Here is a 20712-nt window from a genome sequence, read left to right on the forward strand (position 1 = left end):
AGACCAAACTGAAGTCATAGGTCAGAAGAGATTATAACTAACTGGTTACATTATATATCTTCACTAAACTGGAAGGGAAGGAATGGTTTTATTGGGGATCTATTCACATTAAATGTCTTAACCTTGTTGCTCCTATAGGCGTTTCATATCTTTTCCATGCATATATTCAGCCAAGAAGTGTTTTTCCTCCCTTTTGTGAAAGATAGAAGGCACCTGCAGTGCAGAACTGCAAAGGATGTGTATATGTGTGCAAGAAAACTGCTGTGTGTGCCCTGTTTTCAGTAGATGGCTATTGTTAACTGTGTTCTGAGCATAGAGTGCTTGTCTGATACGAAATATTTTCTTGCAGATGATCATAAGGGAACAAATAAATACTAGTATTTATTCCATAATATGAACAGTCTTTCTGATACTAGAGATTAAAAGCTGCTGCTATAATTAACCCGTAGCGGAGATGATTTTAAACGCTTGAAATACGTTAATTCAATGCATTCTTTAAATTTAAAACAACTCACGGGGAGTGGTATTAATATATGAAAGCTATATATGAAAGTGATGTAATTTTTATTAATGTTTTGCTGCTTTCCCAGCAGTAGATAAAACATGTTTACAGTGACACATGAACATTTAAAATGGATGTGAACTTCAAACTTTTGGAGATTTGTTACCTGCCTTTTTTTTTTTTTCCCCTTTTTAAATTTTTTTTTTTACTACAGTTGAAGCTTTAGCTGGAACAAAAAGTGTATGTTTCTACCCCCATGAATTGTTCCTAATTGAAACCACTAAATATGGAGAACTGATCAGACACAATGTTCAGGGTCTTCAGGACAAAGTAATATATTTGCCGCTGCCAGTCAAGAAAGCTCAGAGAGCTATAACAGACAAATGCAATCTTTAAAATAAACATCATCAATGAACAGGGAACAGAATTTTGCCTCTGCATATGGTGTTACTAAGTTGCCATATCTTTCATAAGCAAAATTCAGAGGGCACAAGATGATGAACACTGTCCACTGGGACAGTGCAGGTTTGGGATGTGAAAAGATCTTAGATTTAGCCCTGTTGTGCTTCTTCTGTGTCAAGAATGGTGGGATCCTCTGACAAGACTCTCAGACTATTTTCTTACGGTGTGGTGAACTGATGGCCTTCTCATGCTAGAAAATGATGTCTAGAAGTTATCACTGAAGAGTCATCTATTGACAGGGTTAATAATGTTTTATACTGGTTATACAAACATAGTGATACTTGCAAAGATAATGCTACTTCTGAGCTGTTTACCAATGAAGGAATAATCAGATATGTACTCTAACAAAAATATCTTGTTTCATCTAAAACAAATGTGTGACCAAACAAATCATGCAAATCCTAAGAAAAAAGCATGCTGGAGACTCGAGTCCAGTATAAAAAAAAATGTCATTAACAGAAATGTTAGTTTTTTCTTTCAAATGTTTATGTTTACTGTCACAGGGATTGCAAGGATACTCTTAAATTCTTTTCAAAAGGCACCTCAGTTCTGTGGTAGTCAGCCATACTCAGAAATACTGAGCTGTCAGAGCTGGAAAAATGACAGGCTGCCCAGCCAGGTTGTAACTGCAGCTACCAAGCCTTTAATTTTAAAAATGTGTCTGAGACAGAATCTTTCTCATGGAAGTGGGAGCTTGACAAAATGTATGAGCTATAGAGAGAAGGATCTTACAGTAGGAAGTGTTAGATGACTAACCTCTAGGTATTGGTACTGACTACCTGTCATCACGGGAAACACCAAACTGATTTGTTCTAAGGGTTCGTCTGTACAAGAAAACTTACTCTTGTTACTGATCGTGTGTAGTGATGTGACTCTTTTGTACAATTTTATTACTGAAGAACTGTGCCTAAATGGAAAACTGTATTGGTACAACTGTCCCTTGTAAATCAGTGTAATTGGAACATTCAGTGGAGTACAGAGAATTATTAAAGCACATGAAATAATTTCCTATGCCTGCTTTCATCAGAGGCTGATCTTGCCTTGGTCTAGCTGTGTCTGTCTGTCTGTCTGTCTGAGCTGTTACTGACTTCCACCTCATTGTCTCTGCAACTTGGCTGACAAAACAGTGCGCAAGTCCTTCCTAATCTATTCAGTACAAAACCACCTCAGCTAGCACAAAATGCTTCTATCAGTTGCTGTCTGACCATGCTGAGGCAGATTAGGAGTGTGCTGTTCAGCTGGACCTTCTGTGGGAGCAGTATCCTCTGGCAGGGAAGCAGTGAGGTTTCTGTTCACTACTGCTGTGCAAAACACTTCTGTCCAAGTGCTAGCAGGCAATTCATGCAGTGCAGTGCTGCCAAGGGGCTGATGGAGAGATGGGCCCCTACCAGAGCACAAAATGCCTTGAAGCTCCTGTGGCTTTTAGAACAAAGGGGTAAGGGAACAACATTAAGTGATGGTGTGGAGTCATCCCTTACGGGCTCACACAAAGGCTTTGCGAATGCTGGTGGACTAGCCTATGTGCAAGTTCAAAATAGGCAGGGGAGACACTGCAGCTGTGGTTTCCTTGCTCTGTGCATGCAAATGGAGAGAGAGTATCTTTATTCTTGAGCCACATGTCTCGAATGTTGTCCCAGATATGGCATGGTGGATGCAAAATATATGAAAAATGCTCCTCAGCCTAGCTCATGCCCTTTTCTGAACATCAGTGCCTTCTGCACATTACTGACATTGTGGGATAAGGTGTGTGCTTTGCACCTTCTATTCCAAGTCTGGTTTTGGTTGATGATTACCCCTGTGGCTTTTAGGTTGGCAGCAGGTTTCCCTAGTGTATCTTCTGCTCAAGGCAGATTGATTTGGAAAACTTGTGTAAGATGATGTTTGGCTGAGTTGTGGCAACCCTGTTAATGTGGCAATATGGCATTTTACTTCTAGTCCCCAGGTGTCAAATATCCTTCAATATTTAGCTTTTCTTGTACATAATCACCTCTATTAAATATCTCAAGTTGAAAACATTTTCTCTCCCTGTAAGGCTGTACTGTCGGGCTTTTGGTACAATATATTCTAACAGCAAAGGGTAAAAAAATTGCATTTGAATGTAAAAACTACCTTATTTTTGTCCTGTAACAGGTCCTTTCCAGAATCCCTGGCAGTCTGGACTGGTCTGTATAATTCTGGTCATGAGTAACATTGCCATTTTAAAGTACTCTCTGTACATTTACATTAATACATTCTGTATGAGTGCCTACTCAATACAGGCAAACAGTGGATGAAATCTGAAGCAGAGAACAGACATCTCTAAAGTAGACAATAGGGGTTTTTTTCCACAGTATGTTATCTAATGCTTAAATGTTCAAATAGGGATGATCTGTACCTAGCAGAAGTCACCGTATAAAAGTGACAGGATCATTTTCTCTGTTCAGCCCTTCTCTGCTCTTAGCATCCTTTTATCTTAATGCATCACATGGCTTAAGAATGTACACCCTTCGGAGACAAGACTTTTTGAAAATTAGGAGCCTATTCCTGGACCAGAAGTGATGCTGTTGACACTGTTGAGAGAGAAACATGTTTACAGGTTCTCGGCCTCCCTGTGCCTGCTCAAAAAATAATACCTTACTTTCTGCTGCTAGGGTGAGCCCTGAGTTTGCAGAAAAGGGAAAAAAAAAAAGAAGAAAAAAAAAAAGCATTATAGTATGTAAAAAGGCTGCATGTGAACATTCAGGAGAAGACTGCCAAAATCGAGGATGCATGAACTTATTTAGGTTTCTGAAGTACTTGGCATGAAGAGCTAATAGAAGCTTCAGCAAATTAGCTAGGAACCCCACCTCAGGATGTCTAAATGTCTACATCAGCTGTCCTATGTAAGATCCTTGGGGCGAGGACTCTGTGCTCCATTATGTGTGTCACCCATCACTGTTCCTCAAGAAGCCATGGAATATAAGCCTACCTAAGATTTCAGCCTGGGGGAATTAAAATCTTTGCTGTATCTTTTTTCTGCTGCTGCACAGCAGGGAAAGTGGACATTAATCACTAGATGGCAGTGTGAAATTCACTCTTGAGTTCACTGACACTGGCTATGTGCAGGCAAGCAGAGGGGTAACTAGGACAACTCTTTCTCCATGCAACACCACTAATTTCACACCTGCTAATTAAATACGGAAGAGCAGCTGCTTGGGAAGTCAATACATAGCACCACAGAGGGCTCAAGCACAAGTATTCTGGGAGGGGCTAAATGGTCATATTCACTAAAAATTGTTGGTGTTAATTGGAGAGTAATTTTTCATTACTGAAATGATGTCTCCTCTGACACTGGACACCTTGTACCAGATCTGGACTCTGTTGAGCACTGGTGTTCTAAAATAACCGCATGACTAAAGCCTTCTGCTCAGAGTGTGGTCTTTGTGGCCAGTTTACACCTTTTGGAGACGTGCCTCCAGTCAGAGTGCTACACCTTCACAAGCTGTGGAGTTTTGGTCCCCTAAAGCCAGCTTTGTTATGGTAAGTTTCTCTGGTCTCTCTGTAATGAAGTGCTGGCCATTGCTGGCTGTTTCTGTGAATACGGGTTGAAGGACAAGAGGACCTGCTCCTGCTTCTTGGAAGTCAGGGGAGGACTTGGGCCTAATTGAGGAAATCGAGTGTACTGTTGCAGGTCCAAAAGTGGTTGCATTGCTCATTGGGAAGCAGGACCAAGGACTTCAGTGAAGAAGGACAAAGACAGACCTCTCTTCCTCATCCACTGGTTTGTTGAAACTGAGTCTTGTGGGTTGTCACCACAGTGCAGGGATTTTAAGTGACTGAAGAGATGCCATGTGTGACTTCAGCCAAGCCAGCTTGAGCACCCAGGGCTATGCACGTACAGGTGATTCCTGTGTGTGTATGCATTGAGCTGCCAGGACATGCTACCATTACCTCCCGCAGGTATAATGCTAGCTCTGCTACCTCTGCCCTTACCTGAAATGGTTGGGTGACAGGTGTAATGCTGCCATATCAATACTGCTCATGAGCAGTGATTTTGCCACAGCAGAAGAGGTCTTGCTGTGATTGGGCTTCTCATTCTTTTGGGTTTGGGTTGCTTTGTATAGGTGTGTTTGGTTAATTACTTCAGTAGTTTCCTGATGTGTCTTGTCTGTTGTCCAAGTCATCTCTCCAATAGATCCAAGAACAGCTGAATAAATGCTTGTGATGCTACCAGGAAGCTTTGGAAGAAGGAAAAGGGAGCTGTGTTTGTATTGTTGATGTGCATCCCCTGTCCTTCCCATTCTGCCATAGCCTGTCACCAGGCTAAGAAGGTGGCAGGTAGATAACCTTCTTCCCTTTTCAGAGCCAAGGTGCTTACGCACATCTGTCCCTGCTCTAGTTTCCAGCCACACCATGAATGTGAGTTTTATTCCTGGCTCTACTAGAGGACAGTGAAAACACTCTGCCTGTACATCACAGCATACGGTGCTCACTGGCTCTGCTGGCTGCTTCTTGCACTGACAGTGAGCCAAAATGACCATTTGCAGGTACCCACAGCCCAGGTGCATGGCTGGTGTGGAAGGCTCCCAAGCATATAACCCTTTGCACCACTGTGCCAGCGCTCTGCTAGCAGTTGAGTGGTAGTGCCAATCATTTTGCTAAGTTGTTTTAGAGGTCTAGCCTGCAAAGACCCTGAGCTCAGCTGAAGGCTACAATAGAAGGAGAGAGTGTTCAGTATTTTAAATGGGCAAATGAAAACCAGAAACATCTCATTTTAGAAATATATTTTCAAATGTCCATGTTGATCTTTCTTTAACTGAAAAATTAAAAACTTGTAAATTGAGATAGAAAACTGCTTGGCTTCTGACGTTCAGAGGGAAAATGTATGAGAGAGATTTGTTCTAGGTGAGATATATTTTTTTGTTAGAAGGGGATGTCTGGACAAAACCCCAAAAGCTGGATGAGTTCTGCTTATCATTAGCAGTGTCCCAGGCACAGCTAGGTCCTTCTTGGAGACGAAATTTTCTCTTGCATCACTGCAGAAGGAAGGGGAAGATGAGGGATGACTGGGTCCGGGGCAATCCAGAATCACTACTCATGCATCACTAACAGCTAAAAATATTACAGCAAATGATTTCAGGAGAGGCACTGGCTGCTGAACCAGACAGAGCCACCTAGCACACCCAGCAGTTCTGTGCATTTGTAGTAAAAGTAGTGCCTTCCCTCCAGGTTAGTCTGTATTGACTTTCTAATTTTTTTTTTTTATTTCTAATACATTGGTAGTTCTGTGCTTGCCTGAGCTATGCAGGCTAAAATTTATAGGGAGAGAAGAGGAAGGGAAAGATGAGATATAACCCATTTTACTGCAGAATTGCTACTCAGCAGCCATGGCCAGGACATGACCCTCATCCCCTGGGCTTTATATCCCATGCCGCCAGCTTTCAGCTGTTACTTTACATACAGCACAGGCTTTTTACAGCAGAAACCACGTCCTCATATGTTTGAAAATGCCTGGTGTACACAGTGATGCTCCCCGCCTCCAACAAATGCTAGCAGTCTCTTTGTCACTACACGAATTTCACCTGCTTTCTGTTCCTCAGCTCCATGCCTGCACAGCAGATACAAGCAGCACAGGGCAACGCTTTTCCATGCTTTGCTGTCCTGCACTTAGCCTGGGTAGTGCTGGAGTTGATGGGATTTTGCAGTGACTTCTTGCAGGCCTCTTTGATCACAAGGGTCCTTATGGAAAAGGACCTAGCCATGAAAGTCCCCTGTGACCCCCTCAAGTCTTGGGCCAGTTGTGGAGACTGGGGTACGTGACTCCATTGTACCACCTCATCATAGCATCCCTCCAATCACACGATCCCAGCACGTGAGTTGAGTAGGGTCTAGCCATAAGGTAGCAGTCAGCTTAAATGTTACTTAAATAGAGGGGTATTGATCCAAAGGTAAAGCACTATGCTTTGCTAAGAGCAGCTTGTCTCCTGTATCAGATTCCAGCATCCACTGTAAGAACAGGCACAGAGAGCCATTCAAGAAGGTCAAATAGGGTCACTCAGTGATTTCAATTCATAGGGAACCTCCCTAAGTGTGGGTATTTTGAAAGAGGGTGAGGATAGCGGAGAAGAAAAGGGCAGAAAAGAACAGAGGGTAATAAAAACCTAGTTCATAGCCTGAACCAGTATTGTAGCATGGCCCTGAGAAAGATGTGCATAAAATATATCTGAGCAGCAGAGGAAAGAGTGTTTATGGTGATGTGCAGATATTGTTTTATTTGCTTCCTCCTGCTCGCAGAACCTGGGGCTTTGTAAATAAACAGGATACATCCCTGATATCTGCTCCTTGCTGGAACAGTGCTTGGGACACTGTGTTTCTGATTAATTCACACAGAATGGAGTGAAAAAGCAACATTTGTGGTTATCAAGTAGAGGAATATCAGTTGGTTCAGCAGTAACCTCCAAAGGAACAGTAATAATAATTTCAAGAAAGGATACATTATTTTTTCTTTGTCCTCTTCTGACAGAGAGCAGAGCTGGAATTTGAAGAATTTTAAAAACCTGTTTCTATTTCCTAGTACACTGTGACTTTAGGTCCTGTAAGAACAGTGTGCCTACTGGAACCATGCCATTACAAGGTTATGTGGTCAGTATGGAATATTTTTGTAAGAAGACAGAAAGATTTGATGAATTTTCAGTGTTTGTTTTGGCTCAAATTCTTCATAAAGGTTTGGCCAGAAAAGTAGGAAAGATGTAGCTGGGGCACTTTTAGCTTTATATCAATATCTGGTATCTTAACCAACATAAAAATCTGACTGCTGAGAAGGATGAAAGCTCTCAGTAACGAAGGACAGATGTGGTATAACCTCTGAATGCTGACCCCAAAGTGGTGTGGTCTTGAAAGGTGAGGAGATTAACAAGACAGTTCCTGGTTTTGCCAAAGTCCAGATATAGTTGCTGATAAAAGGAAAAGAGCAGCAATATTCTGTGCAGTGTCTGCATGCGTATGTCTGACTGTATACAAGTACCGATCAGCTTAACGTCTTCATGGCACCTGTCTGGCTTCCAAAAAGATTTTGGGAACGTGCAAAATCTGTTACAGATGGCCTGGGAGAAGGCAGTAGTTTCAGGGTATGGGCAGTGAATACGAGGATGCCACTGCTCAGGAAAGATGGCAGACATGACATCTTCAACTGGACTGCATGTCTAAAAAATGGAACATGTTCTGCAACTGATGGTGAAGTATGGGCATAGCAGCGTAGCATTTGTATTGCACATCCTAGCAGTGTCCAGCATTCAAAAGGAGTTCTAATAGAAGTTTCAAGTGATGATGAGCATTTTATACTGTATTTAGTTGTGCTTAGCTCAGTTTAGCTCCAAGGCCAAATACAGTTCCCATAGGAGGGATGTCTCTGCTAAAAATTCAAGCCCCGCCCTCTTCCAGTCGGATGCTTGTATTCCATTGCAAAAGCTCTACATGAGACCCACTAAGCAAAGTCATCTGATGTACCTGATGACTCCAAGTTCATTTGTGCCGTTCCTCAGTGCTTTGGCCACTTCAGGATGGATTGTGAGACACCGTCAGTAGGTCTGGGAACATGGAAGGACTCAGTTCACAAGGAGTATTTATGTGGAAATACCATTTCCTACCTAGCATCCAGCCACAGGAGTCCCAGAGCCTTTGTGTTTTCTGATCCGTTATCATGGCAGAACAGGTGCTCTTGGCACAGATGCCAAAACAAAACAGAAGAAGGTAAGTATGCAAAGTTCTTTCAGGTCCTTCCTTATAAATTAGAAAGCAGCAAGACTGTCTTTCTCTGTTTGATTTTAAAAACTTCAGCAAAGTGAAGCAGAGATCACTTCCTCAAATGGATGAAGCCTGGTAGGGATAGCACTGAAACAAGTGAAAACACTATTTCAGCGGGCTTTCAGTAGCCCACAAAGGGGTGAAAGATTTCAAAGAGATTAATGGACTAAGTAGCTCCTAATGTAACAGTTTTACCACTCAGGAGCTCTGCTCTGGGATGTCACTATTCAGTTTAGTATTCAAACTCGTCCTGCTCCTCTTCAGACGCTGAACCCTTTTACAGTGGCAGGGAGAAGAACGACACGAGGCAACACAAGCATCTCTTCCCTGTTTCAGAGGATTTTATTACTCTCAGGCACAAATTTTATCATATTATGATTTCATGTTGGGAAAATTCATGATTTTTTCTGTTTCTCACTGTGGCTTACACAATGGCCTAATTAGCTATGAGATCTGGGTCTCTAATCCCTTGCCTGTCTCTGACCTTGAATGACCTTGGATAAGTAAATTTTTGTTTCTCAGCTTGCGTTTACCCATCAGGAAAATAGTAATGTTGAAATTTTTTTCCCGCATGGCTTTATAGCAAGTCTCACCTATGGATTATTCTGCTGCACAGGAGAGAAAGAATGAGAAACCCAAGTATGGCAGGCTCTTCCCTTAGAGACAGAAGGATCCATTCCCACCAGAACTTTATAAACCTCAGTAAAATCTTTCTCATTCTGCCTGTGGAATAACATGTGGGTTTGAGAAACAGTATGTTCAAAACAAGGACAGTGTACGTTATTAATTATCAAGTTAATGCTAAGAAGATAGTAATATTTTCTACTGGTAGCCATGACCTTGTAAAGGACTTTCAAATTCTGTTATGCATCTCTTTCTACACTCAGCCGAAGTTGCCACATGTTTATCTCTGGGAGCCTAGGCGTCTTGCATTTGCAGTATTTGCTATATTTGCAGAGCAGATAATCAGCAAGATTCCCACTGATGGATGTAACGCAGTTGCATTTTACATACTATTGCACATGCAGACACATTCTAATGTGATTCCAAAAGTACCAAGGCTTTTATCTATACTGTATCATTGGGTACAGATACTGGCCTTAAGGCAAGATAACAGTATATAATAACAGGATTACAGTTTTAATTTTGGACTCAAGCCTACAAAGATGGAGAAGAGGCAGCAGAAGTCTGCTTCGCTGCCACAGGCACCATGACTTTTGTTCCAGAAAAGTCATGTGCTGAGGGGCTCACCAGCATATGCTGGACCATGTGCACTCAAGGGATATCCATAATAGAGGCAGGAAAGGTTATTAAACTATTTTGCAACTGAAGCGTGGGGAGACAAGATGATTAGCCCAAGGTCTTCCGTGACCACCGACTGAAACTTCCGTGTCCCAGTGAAATGCCTGGGTTCTCCTTTGGAAGAAGCTCCTGTGGAAGGCCGCGCTGCCAGAAACAGGATGAAACTGAGCACAGGCCAACACAGCATCATAGTGCTCAGTGAGGCAGAGTTACATGCACAGGGAACCACACCCTCTCACAGAGACAAGATATTGCCAGCTAGCTGAGTTACTAGCTTGCAAGATAGCTTGCTCTTCTACGGACTTAAAGGTAGCAGCAGCCAAGAGCACCTGATGGTCTGTATTTTGCATCTGGGTGAGAAAATTGCCATTTGCATTTAAAAATGCCCGTGCTAAAAAAAAGTAGTAGGACACACATGACCCACTGCCCCACTCTGTGCACTGTTGCGGTGTAATGCTGGCAAGATAGGCACAGCTTCACCTCCAGAACTATTTTGGAGATACAGCTTTCATATTTTGGTAGTGAATTTTATGACAGTTGCAGATTTCTCTTCAGTTTCTTGTCATCTGTGGTGTGCTTCTTGCAAACTCCTTGCATGATCACTGACTCTTCCCCTGCTTTCTGAAGCAGTGAAACTATTGGCTCCCATCAGTCAAAATGACCCCCAGTTTCTCCCACAGCTTATCCAATGCACGGGTATTGCTTGCTTCCAATGAAAATGCCCACAGCCCGCTGGACTTTTAGACAGACTGGATCCAGGTTACCCTCTCAGTAGGCATCGTGTTTATAAAGCTGCATGCAGCCCAGGGAAAGATGGAAGTGAAGCAAGTGGCCAGAGTACTGGGGACAGAAGGGTGCACATGCACGTAAGAGGGAGAAGCAGAGGCTATATAATATGATTTGCATGGGCGGAGGCTGGCACTTCCTCCTTTCAACACTTACTGTTTACTCCTGCCTTTCACTGCAGCTTGATGCTTAGGCTGCTCTGGCGTGTGGGCCTACACGGCCTTTGAGACAGACTAATGAGGACGTAACTCACCAATGTGAATGTACAAGAATTGCAGGGCTGAGGCTGACATATGGGGGCTGTGGCGTAAGATGGTGGAGTAGATGGAGGTGTTGGACTAGGAGAAAGAAAAGACAGAGGAATGCCACGAGTAAGAGATGAAAACTTTGAGGAAAATGAAGGCAGGTGGGGGTAGCATGGCCAGAGAAGGTGAGGGAGATGGTGCTATTCAGGATGACATCTAGGGGAAGGCCGGGAAGTCATAGTAAGGCAGCACAGAACCAAGACACTTGCTGTGTGTACCCTGTACACCTGAACCAGGGAAGGAACGCAGCCATGCCGCAGGTTTTTCACTCATCTCAAGACTAGCCTGCTTTCACGACAGAGCAGGAAGCAACCATGACGGGACGAAAAGTTCTCATGGTGTGGGGAGCCCGAGACACTCGTCCGGAGTGTGATGACACACGGTGCGTGGGGGCCGCCTCCTCATTACTGGGCTGGAGCCTGCCTGGAGGACGCTTCTGGCAGGAGTTCTCTGCAGGCCTGAGAAAGGGGGAAGGGGAACAAATAAACGGGAAATGAACCCTATGCCTGCCCCGGAGCCCCAGTGAGCCGCTCCCCAGAGCCGGCAGAACGAGGAACGCTACCGGTGATGGAAAAATCGACTGGGGGCATGCGCGCCGGCCTCCGCCACTCTTTCCCCCTCCTTTTACATAAAAAGCTCATTAACGCGTGTCCCCCGGGCCAGGCCGCTCCCGGCAGCTGCCCCGCCGCCGCCGGGCCCCGTTACCTTGGCCGCTTCCTCCCCCGGAGCCCGCCCCGCCGCCTCTTGCCGCCGCCAGCCCTCCCGGGGCGCCCCGCCAGCGGGGCCCGCCGCCGCCCTCAGCCCTCGGCCCGGCAGCCCGCGCGGGAGAGCCGCCGCCCCAGCAGGGTATTTCCTCTTCCTCCCGAAGCGCGGCCGGAGGGGGAGGAGGAGGAAGGGGAAGGGGCCGGGAGCGCTCCAGCGGGCGGGCAGCCCCGCCGCCGCCGCCGTCGTCGCTGCGGCAGCGGGAGGAGCGGGAGGCGGCGCCAGCAGCCGGCGGGGCCCAGAGTCACCGTGTCACGGCGCCCAGGAAGCCGCTGCCGCCGGATCCGCCCCCCGCAGGGCGAGCGAGGAAGGAGGAGGAGGAGGAGGAGGAGGGAGGCCGGCTCCTCGCCGCCTCTTGTATTTTTGCCCCCTTGCCGGCCCTGCCCTCGGCCCCTCTCCTCTCGCACCGGGGCTCCGTGCGTGCGTGCGGCGGGGGGCCAGGCCGCAGCGGCGCCTGAGCAGCCCGCGGGAGCCTCGAGACGGGCCGGGGCCGCCGCCTCTGGACTAGGATGTCCCGACATGAAGGTGAGCGGCGCGGGGCGCCAGGCCGCGGCGGCGGGGACACGTCCCGGGGCCCGGCCCGGCGTTAGGGCCTGGCGCGGCGCCCTCTCGAGCGGATCATCATGGCGCCGCCGGGAGGGGGGCCCGCGGAGCCGGCGGCGGAAGGAGGCCTCGGCGGCGGAGGGCGGCGGCCGGGCACCGCTCTGCAGTGTCATAGGAGGGGAGGCGGCCGCGGCCGTTACGGCCCGGCTCCCAGCGCGGCCTGCGGCGGGCCTGGCCGCCTCCCCCGCTGCCCCTCCAGCCGCGGAGCCGGGGCCTGCCGGTGCGCTGGGCCGGGAGCGGGCCGGCGGCGGGCGCGGGCAGGGAGGCGGCGGTGGTCTGTCCCGCTCCTCTTCTGCCGCTCTTCCGCCTGAAGGACGGACGGAGGGAGGGAGGTGGGGCCGGGCCGGAGGGCTTGCGGGGCGCGCCCAGCCCCCATCGGGCCTGGCTGGGGTGGGCGGCGGCGCGGGGCGGCCTGCCGACGTGTCGGCCGCCGTGGCGGGTCAGGCCGGGCGCGGCGGCCCCGACGCGGCGGTGCGGCAGGTACCAGGGCCGGGAGGGCTGTCTGGTACCCCGCGGGAGCGGGGCCCCACTGGTGTCGGGGGCCGCGCCGGCGGGCGGGGAGAGGAGCCGGGCCCCGGCGCGGGGCCTGGGGGAAGTGGTGTGCGGGCAGCCTGCGCGGTCCTGCCGAGGGGTTGCTGGTGTGCTGGTAGCCCCGGGAGCTACCTGTTTTCTCTCCGTTTCGTTTTGTGGCGGCGGAAACCAGTGCTGATGTAGTGGCAAGTTTTGGGGCGTTAAGACAGGCCGCCAGAGAAACGTGTTTTGTGTGTGTGTGTGTCCTAGTCCCGCTGTGTTCAGCGCCGTCGGTGGGTTAAGTAGATAGTTCAGAATTAGTCAAAAGGAGCAGGATGGAGAGAGAACTGGAAGCTAACAAAGGAGTTTCTACAGGAAGGAGAGGGGAGTGTGAAAGCAGGAGAGAAAGTTGCTTGATTTTTCTGTCATTTCTTACCAGTGGGTAAGGTGCTTGGACTAGTAATAAAATACTCTGTAAAACCGTGTTTGTCACCTGAAAGGATAGCTTTCTGCCGTGTTAGGAACTTAATTTAGCACCTCTCTGTGTTCTCTATCTTATCTCATTTAAGATTAGATAAAACAGAGAAATGAGAAAAGCTTTTGGCAGAAATGTTATAGGAGAATTCCACATTTGTGGCTAATAATGCTGGCTTCTAGTTGGTAGCTTGGTGCTGTTCAGTGGTATATATGGTGGATTTTTGGTGTGCCATCACAGTATTTTGCAGACTTCTTATTTGTGCAAGTGTGTGTGCTTCTCTATCAAAGAATTGTCTTCCCTGAATCCACTAGCCACTAGAGCTTTTTTTTTTAAGTTAAAATTTAGTAGAGGTACCAAATTCTTTCTGTCTCTTTTTTTTTTTTTCCCCTTCCCACCCCTCTCCCCCTCCCCCCCCATACTTTCCCAAGAGGGTGCTTGGGAATGTGTGGATTTCTTCATGATTAAAGATGCAGTTTCTAACAATACTGAATGAAATGAACGTTGATCACAGAGTTGTTCTTAGTGGCGTTGTGGGATTACGGAGTCTGTAACTCTCTGCCGTGACGCATGTATCTGTGATGCTCTTTAAAGTAGAGTAGTAGAATACAAGCTTTTCTAGCTTGAACAAGTTAAAGTTACGGAAGTGATATCCTGTGTTGTTCTTTAGTGTTTTTCAGTGTTAAGTGCATGGACTGTTATAAAAGGCGGTAATATTTGTTAAAAAGACATTTCAGTCCTGGAGCAGCCTTTTTGTTAAGACAGAGAAAATGTCAAAGTAGGTTTCTTTGTAAGTGTGTTGCTGATGGAGGCTATATCATAAATTTTTCTATTGTGTGTTAAGGTTCTATTTTCAGCAGACAAAATTACATTTCCTTGCTTGGATATTTGTTGATCTTTTAGAAGCAGTGTTAATGAAACCAGGCTTAATATTCTGTTTCTGAAGAGATTCATCAGTGTCTGTTCTTTCTAGACATGCCTAGTTAGAAAAAAATGAAATAATTGTCTTTCTTGATAAGTGAGTATGGTTTTAGGTAGCTCTGTATTGTGGATGTAGACTCCTCAGGTATGTGTGTGCACACATATGCGTGAGTGAAACCATGAGAACATTGTGAGATTAAAAATTACATCTGTCACTGTACCCTTGTAATATACTTTTATTAAAAACTTAGTCCGTCTCAATTTCTCAGTGATTCGCCTCTTACTTCACACCTAAGATATTTTGTTTTAGTCAACTTTAGTTATAGGGTTAAAATAACTTATATTAATATGGGAAGCATGCTTTTCCAACTTCATGGAAAAGAAGTTTGGAGGCTTAATTTTGTTAGAAATCTGGAAATCCGTAGAAATGAAATAATCAAAAAAAGTAGTTCTTGTTTCAGGTCTGTATGGTGTCATTCACAGCTGACAGTTTTTGATCCAATGTGACTAGTTTGGGAAGGGCTATCTTGGAAGAATATGGTATAGGAAAAAAGCAAGCTTTAATCATGTTTAATAAGTTATATCTCTTCTGTGTGTTTCCTTTAAAATGGTCCATCCTTAAAGTTACAAACAAGATTTACTGATTGCTCCTGACAGAATCTGGATGCTGTACCAGTTCTGTGATGGGAAAGGATATCTGTGGACGGGTAAATGCTGGAGAAGTTGGAATTCCGAAGCCTTGGGACTTTAAATAGGCCATGAAGCATCTGATGGACATTTAAGCTTACTTTCCATCGGGGTTTCTTGGCTGTTTTTTTTGTTGTAATAATCCATAAAATGCAATCAGTTGTTTAAAAAACAAGAGAGATTTGTTGTCCTTCAGAAAGTCTGAGCACAGCCTGCCTTTTTGCCGTGTTCTCATTCCACATGTTTCTCCCAAATTCAGGAAAATGGGCACAACTGGAACTTGAATTATTGCTGCTCTTACTTGAAATATTCATTCAGTGTTTAAGCGACTTTGTTGGTAATACTGTCAAGAGCAACTGTTAGTGTTTATCCACCTCTTGCGATTGCTAGTAGCTTCTAATTTTTTCAAAACCGTTTTTGTTCTGTGGTTTGGTGTTAAGAGACTAGCTATTCTCTGCCTTCGGTTTTCTAGAATGCAACATGAGGTCATTCCCTGGTCTTGGATTTCATGTTGTTCCCTTTATAGGAGTGACACGCTGTGTTTCTCTGGGTTAGCCCCTCTGTTGAGGAGTATGTCGTGGTGTAATATTTGGCAGCCTACAAGGAGCAGGTAGGTAACTTTTTTATACTCTAGGAAGTGTACCATAAGTATTTTGCGTAGTACAGATTTTCTTTCTGTGGACACGGATGTGGCAATGATTCTCGGGCATGGCAGTAAACACCACCCAGGACAGTAGAAAAATAGAGAATCATAACTTCCAGGAGTATCATTAGGAGACTATTTTTTGCAACTTGTTTTGTGAAACCAGGATGCTTCAGCATTACTGGTCATACAAGGCCCTGGCTTCAGGTTCCCTACACCCAGCAGCTCCAGAGGGCTCCCAGCAGCACACCGCCTGCACCAATTGGTTCTTGGTCTCGCATATTCTGCACCCCACTCATAGCCCCAGTTCCATACTTTGTTTCTTATTTTCACTAAGGGATGTGTTCTTCAAGCTTCAAAGAGCTATCAGCAATGCAAGTGGTGGTTGGTTTTAATGGTTCCCATTTGTCAGAATGTCTTGCGAATCAGCAGAGCTCTGCAGTTAATCCTAGTCCCACGTGAAGTAAAGTTGCAAATGGATGGTGGTAACAAAGCTAGGAAGGGAAAGCAGTGACTGTCAGGACCATGTGAAGTTTCCAGAGGTTCTCTGCTGGCTTCAAGCTCCTTGTATTCAAGGGAGCTGGAGTCTCAGTTCTCCTCTTTTTTTTTGTGTGTGTATGTATAAATGTCTTGCCTAGAGATCTTTAAATCAAGTGCTTATTTGTAGTAGAAGGGTACATAAGTACATCTTAAAGAGCAATACCCAGGACTTGGTCTTTGAAATTCAAGAAATCTTGGAGTTACACATGAATACGTACCAACTACTTGAAAACAGTTAATGTGAGGGTAATGTTAGCTCCAGTCTTCTAGCTGTACAATGAACAGACTGGGGGTCTGGGCTGATGATATTTTCTGTATGACCATGATACAAAACATAAGTAAAACTTTTATCTGTAACAAACTTTTTGAAAACATTAAAAGCAAGAGTAATTTCTGCCCCTCATAGTTATGCAATACTTGTGTGTCATAGTTGAGCTGCAAAAAGGTACTACAAACTTCTGTCAAGAAAAGTAGCACTCAGCAGTTGGCGTGTAACTTTTAATACTTCATATTGTGTCAGTTACAGAATTGCCACTAAATGCAGAATTAATCTATTTTTGCATATAAAGCTCTTAATTTAGGTAACAAGACTACGTACTTTTCCTCCAAGGTACTCAAGATACTGTGTTAGTGAGGTATTGCATTTAATAATGAAACATGCATCGGTGAGACCAGTTATAACGTGCTGCCTTCTGATGCATTTTAATACTTTGCTTACATCTTCTCCAAACATGGAGAATTTTGCTAGTCCACAATAGAGAATAATCACAAATTCTTTCATATGTTGCTGCTGCTTAGGTCTGTTTTGTAGAAAATAAATCCAGATTAAGTTGTACATGTAAAATAAAACAGTGAGGTATGTTGAATTTGCACTAATATTTGACTCTGACAAAGCATTTTCTAGCTGTATGTGTTGAAGTATATCATACTGTTGTTAGTCTTACTCTATGGTAGCATATTAATGCATATAATTACAGGTGTAGTGCAGTATCTGAAAACGAGTTAGTGTGATAATTTAACTAGCGAGAGCTATGGTTAGGAAAAAAAATCAATGTTAAACAGCTGCAAATTTGATTAGAAATATTGTAACACAGTAATTTGCTTCATTATTAAACTGTTTGCTTTCAGTAAGAAACTGAATAATCGTTTAATAATAAAAAGAGCTGGACACATCAGTGGTATTTGAACTGGCAAGATACTTACTTGTTTTGAGGAAGCTAGGTTTTAATTTTAAAAAAAGGTTTCTGGCTCTTATGGTTTAGGAAACATACTGTGTGTGGATCAACATGCTGCTGTCCCTGCAGAATCTGTGAACAAGGTGCTCCAAAAATATGTGTAAAGAGAGACCGTTTTTTCTCTCACATTTGTGATAAGAAGTGATGCCATGGACCAAGTGATGCTATTCTTTGGGGAAAAAAAAGAGTTAAGATCAGATTTAAATGAAAAGTTTATAGCCAGTATCTTAAGCAGAAAAACTGGAACAGAACTGTGATACTTTTAACATTATTAGGTGGGGTTGAAGAGAGAAGACACTGGTGAAATAACTCTTACTTCCAATTGTTTGTTGGAACCTTGTGATGACTAGAAGGGATTCAGGGGAAGTTCAGAGAGCCATGCAAGTTGCTTGAGCAGTATTGGACAAATAAAGTTCATACACCTTAAATAAAAAGGAAGAAAGCTTCTCAAATATGTTTGCATGTTTACATTGCTGATAACATTTGAGGAAGGGTTGTGGTGTCACTGTTCATAGTTGTCTTTATTGTTGTGGCTTCAGTTACTGTTAAGAAAATCAAAAATGGAAAAGTGACTAATACAGAAAGTGTTACTACGTTCAAGGAGCTGCTGGACACAGCAGCAAATTTGAAGAATAGCACTCAGGAGCTGGGATGTGCCAGAATTTTGTTGCACAGGCAGCACTAATTCAGCCTTCATTGAGTATCTACATTGTGTAATTACACAGCTGCGTATTATCTGCTCCTTACCACCGCTGCCTCCTTTAGGGTTCGCAGGAGGGTTTTGTGTGTTAGACCCCTGCTCTGTAGCAGTTCGAGGCGTTACAGCAAGAAAGGATGGGCAAGGTGTGGACAGTGGAGTTTTGTTGTGGAAAGTTGGATTGACCCTCTTGTCCTCTGCTGCAGAGTTTGTATGAACTGCTAGGCAAATCACTTCAGCAGGAATTCACAGGTGGCTGTTAGCTGTTTGTTCCTTGTGTTATGAAGGCTTGATTTGGGATTTTGGGAACTGAGCATTCACAACTGCAACTGTAGTAACTGAGCGATGAGCTTTGAAAAGACGCTTAACTCTAGAAAATCAAAGATTCTGAAAAATCCATCCTTTGGTATCTCAGATTAGGCAACTGGATTCGGTAGACTTGCAGTTTTAATCTTTATGTACCTTGGTTTCCCTCTACTTCAAGAGAAGGAAAATACTGCTTAGAAATGCTGTTAAAAGTTAATCCTTTGATATTTGTGCTACACTGAAATGCTATAGAGAAATGTTTGCAGGGAAAAGGCAGTGAGAAAATTCATAGTCAATGCAAAATTTTTGAAGTGTGTGATAAATAAAGACTCAGACTGACCAGTGATGATAAATAGAGACTTTCCTGTTTGTCTGCTGAACACCATATGCCATGGTGCACTGAGTGGGGTGGTATTTTTCTGGAAAGGCATATAATTGTGTTAGACTGCGTTTCCTATGGATTCTGATAATGAATTAATACTAGGATACATATAATTTAATATGAGCAAGGTTGTAAGTTTTCATGGTTTATGTTCTTGGAATCATTTGGGCTAAATCCTCCACACGCAATACGTTCTTCCCTCTACGGAATTTAGAATAGATGGCTGGATTTGGTAGCTGTAGGTTCTGAAAATTGAGTCATGATGGAGAAGAGGCATACAAGCTGAACTGTAGGCAGCAACATTGTTCACCTGTACAGAAACAGCATTACAAGGCACTGTAAGCAGCTTGGGCACATTGAGTTCAGAGAACTCAAAAAGAGTGCTGTCAGTGACTCAGGACACATGTGAGGGGGAATTACTTCATGGATGGAAATTGGAAAGGTGTTTACCTCAGAAGGGCTGATAAGGAGAGGGAATCTGAAAGAAAGGCATCATCTGCGTAAGAGACTGTAATCTCTCTTTCCAAATACAAGAAGAAGATATTTCATGAATTCAAGAGGGTGATTAAAACTGAAGTGCTTTTTCGTACAGTATGTAATGATACTGGAGAATTTTTTCACTGAAGGTTCCTTGAGGCTACCTAGTATCCAGATTAAACAATTGAAGCATTGGCTTTTATCTTAAACTTTATATTCCAGGTCTCTTAACTATTTCGGACTCAAATGTGGCTGTCGAGTATCTCAAACCTTATGTCCCATTTGGTTCCTACACCTTTCTCTGAGGCATCACCTGAACATCTGGTTTGAACTTACTCCTGTCGTTGTACCTGTGGTCCTTATGGTTATCCACATTTTTATCTCTGTGTAGCAGTATTACAATTAATTTTAACACAATGAAGTAAGACCATTTTGAATTCAGCATGTAGCACAGAGACAAGCTCATTAGTTTCACTATTTTAGAATATATGTGTAAATCCAAGGTTTCAGTTTAGAGCTATTTAATAAGTTTTATTTGGCTTACTGACATTTACTAAGTTGATAAGTGAGGTCTGTACCAAATGAAAATTGTAGGGCATCATCATAGAAATGTCTTCAACTTTAATATGTTTTTTATGCCTCACATAACTGTTCTTGTCTATAAGTCTGAGAATTGTATTTCAAAGGTGTGTGCAGGTGATGGCTTGATTTCTGACACTTGAAGGCATTGGATCTAGTTTAGAATTAATTTTTAAGTATGGATAGAAGTAACTGGAGCCTCCGACATATTTGGAAAAAAATATTTTTTTTCCCCCTAGGTTTGTTCTGAGATTGTAGTTTGAATGAATGTTAGGGGGAGGATGGACTTGTTTGACAGAATTTTTGCCTTTTTTTAATATTAAAATATTTAAATGATTTTTTTAGACTTAGTCTATGATTTGCCTTTGTACAAGAATTCCTCTTTTTATTGCCCATTTGCCACCCTGCGGTTAATTTTTTGAGTGCATTAATTCTTTCTGTTGTGATTACTTTATTTGGAGCTTCTAGGAGACTCTAAAAGTCGCCATGTTTTCAGTTGGAGACTTGGGTAAAACTTTTTTATTACAATTAAACAGGGAACCTGGACACAGGAGACCATGATATTTCTCCCGTTTGCACATGGGATATCAGGTAGAGATTTTTATGTCTTGCCAGAAGGCACTCGGTAAAGTCTCCTAAAGACAGGAAACAGTGGTCTTGTACTTCATTGCAGTAAGTTTTATAGATGCAAATACATTCTTCCAAATATTTGGCTTCTTGGGTCATTTCAGTGGCATATACTGTTTATAGCTATCACTTCATACAGCTTCCCTATGG

The 20712-nt window shown here is 43.9% G+C and overlaps 1 protein-coding gene across 2 annotated transcripts in view; it reads left to right on the plus strand.

Annotated features, from left to right (window-relative positions):
• The first annotated feature begins 12010 nt into the window (after window positions 1–12010).
• Window positions 12011–20712, plus strand: part of LOC137676678 (E3 ubiquitin-protein ligase KCMF1) — a 55314-nt gene continuing 46612 nt past the window's right edge. Inside the window, exon 1 of one of the 2 annotated variants that reach the window (XM_068423652.1) lies at window positions 12011–12405. In XM_068423652.1, the coding sequence (XP_068279753.1) occupies window positions 12390–12405 (16 nt within the window). In that variant the 5' untranslated portion in view covers window positions 12011–12389. The remainder of the gene's footprint in view (window positions 12406–20712) is intronic. The other variant, XM_068423653.1, reaches the window with a different exon arrangement.

Source organism: Nyctibius grandis, chromosome Z, assembly GCF_013368605.1.
Source record: "Nyctibius grandis isolate bNycGra1 chromosome Z, bNycGra1.pri, whole genome shotgun sequence".
Taxonomy (NCBI): domain Eukaryota; kingdom Metazoa; phylum Chordata; class Aves; order Nyctibiiformes; family Nyctibiidae; genus Nyctibius; species Nyctibius grandis.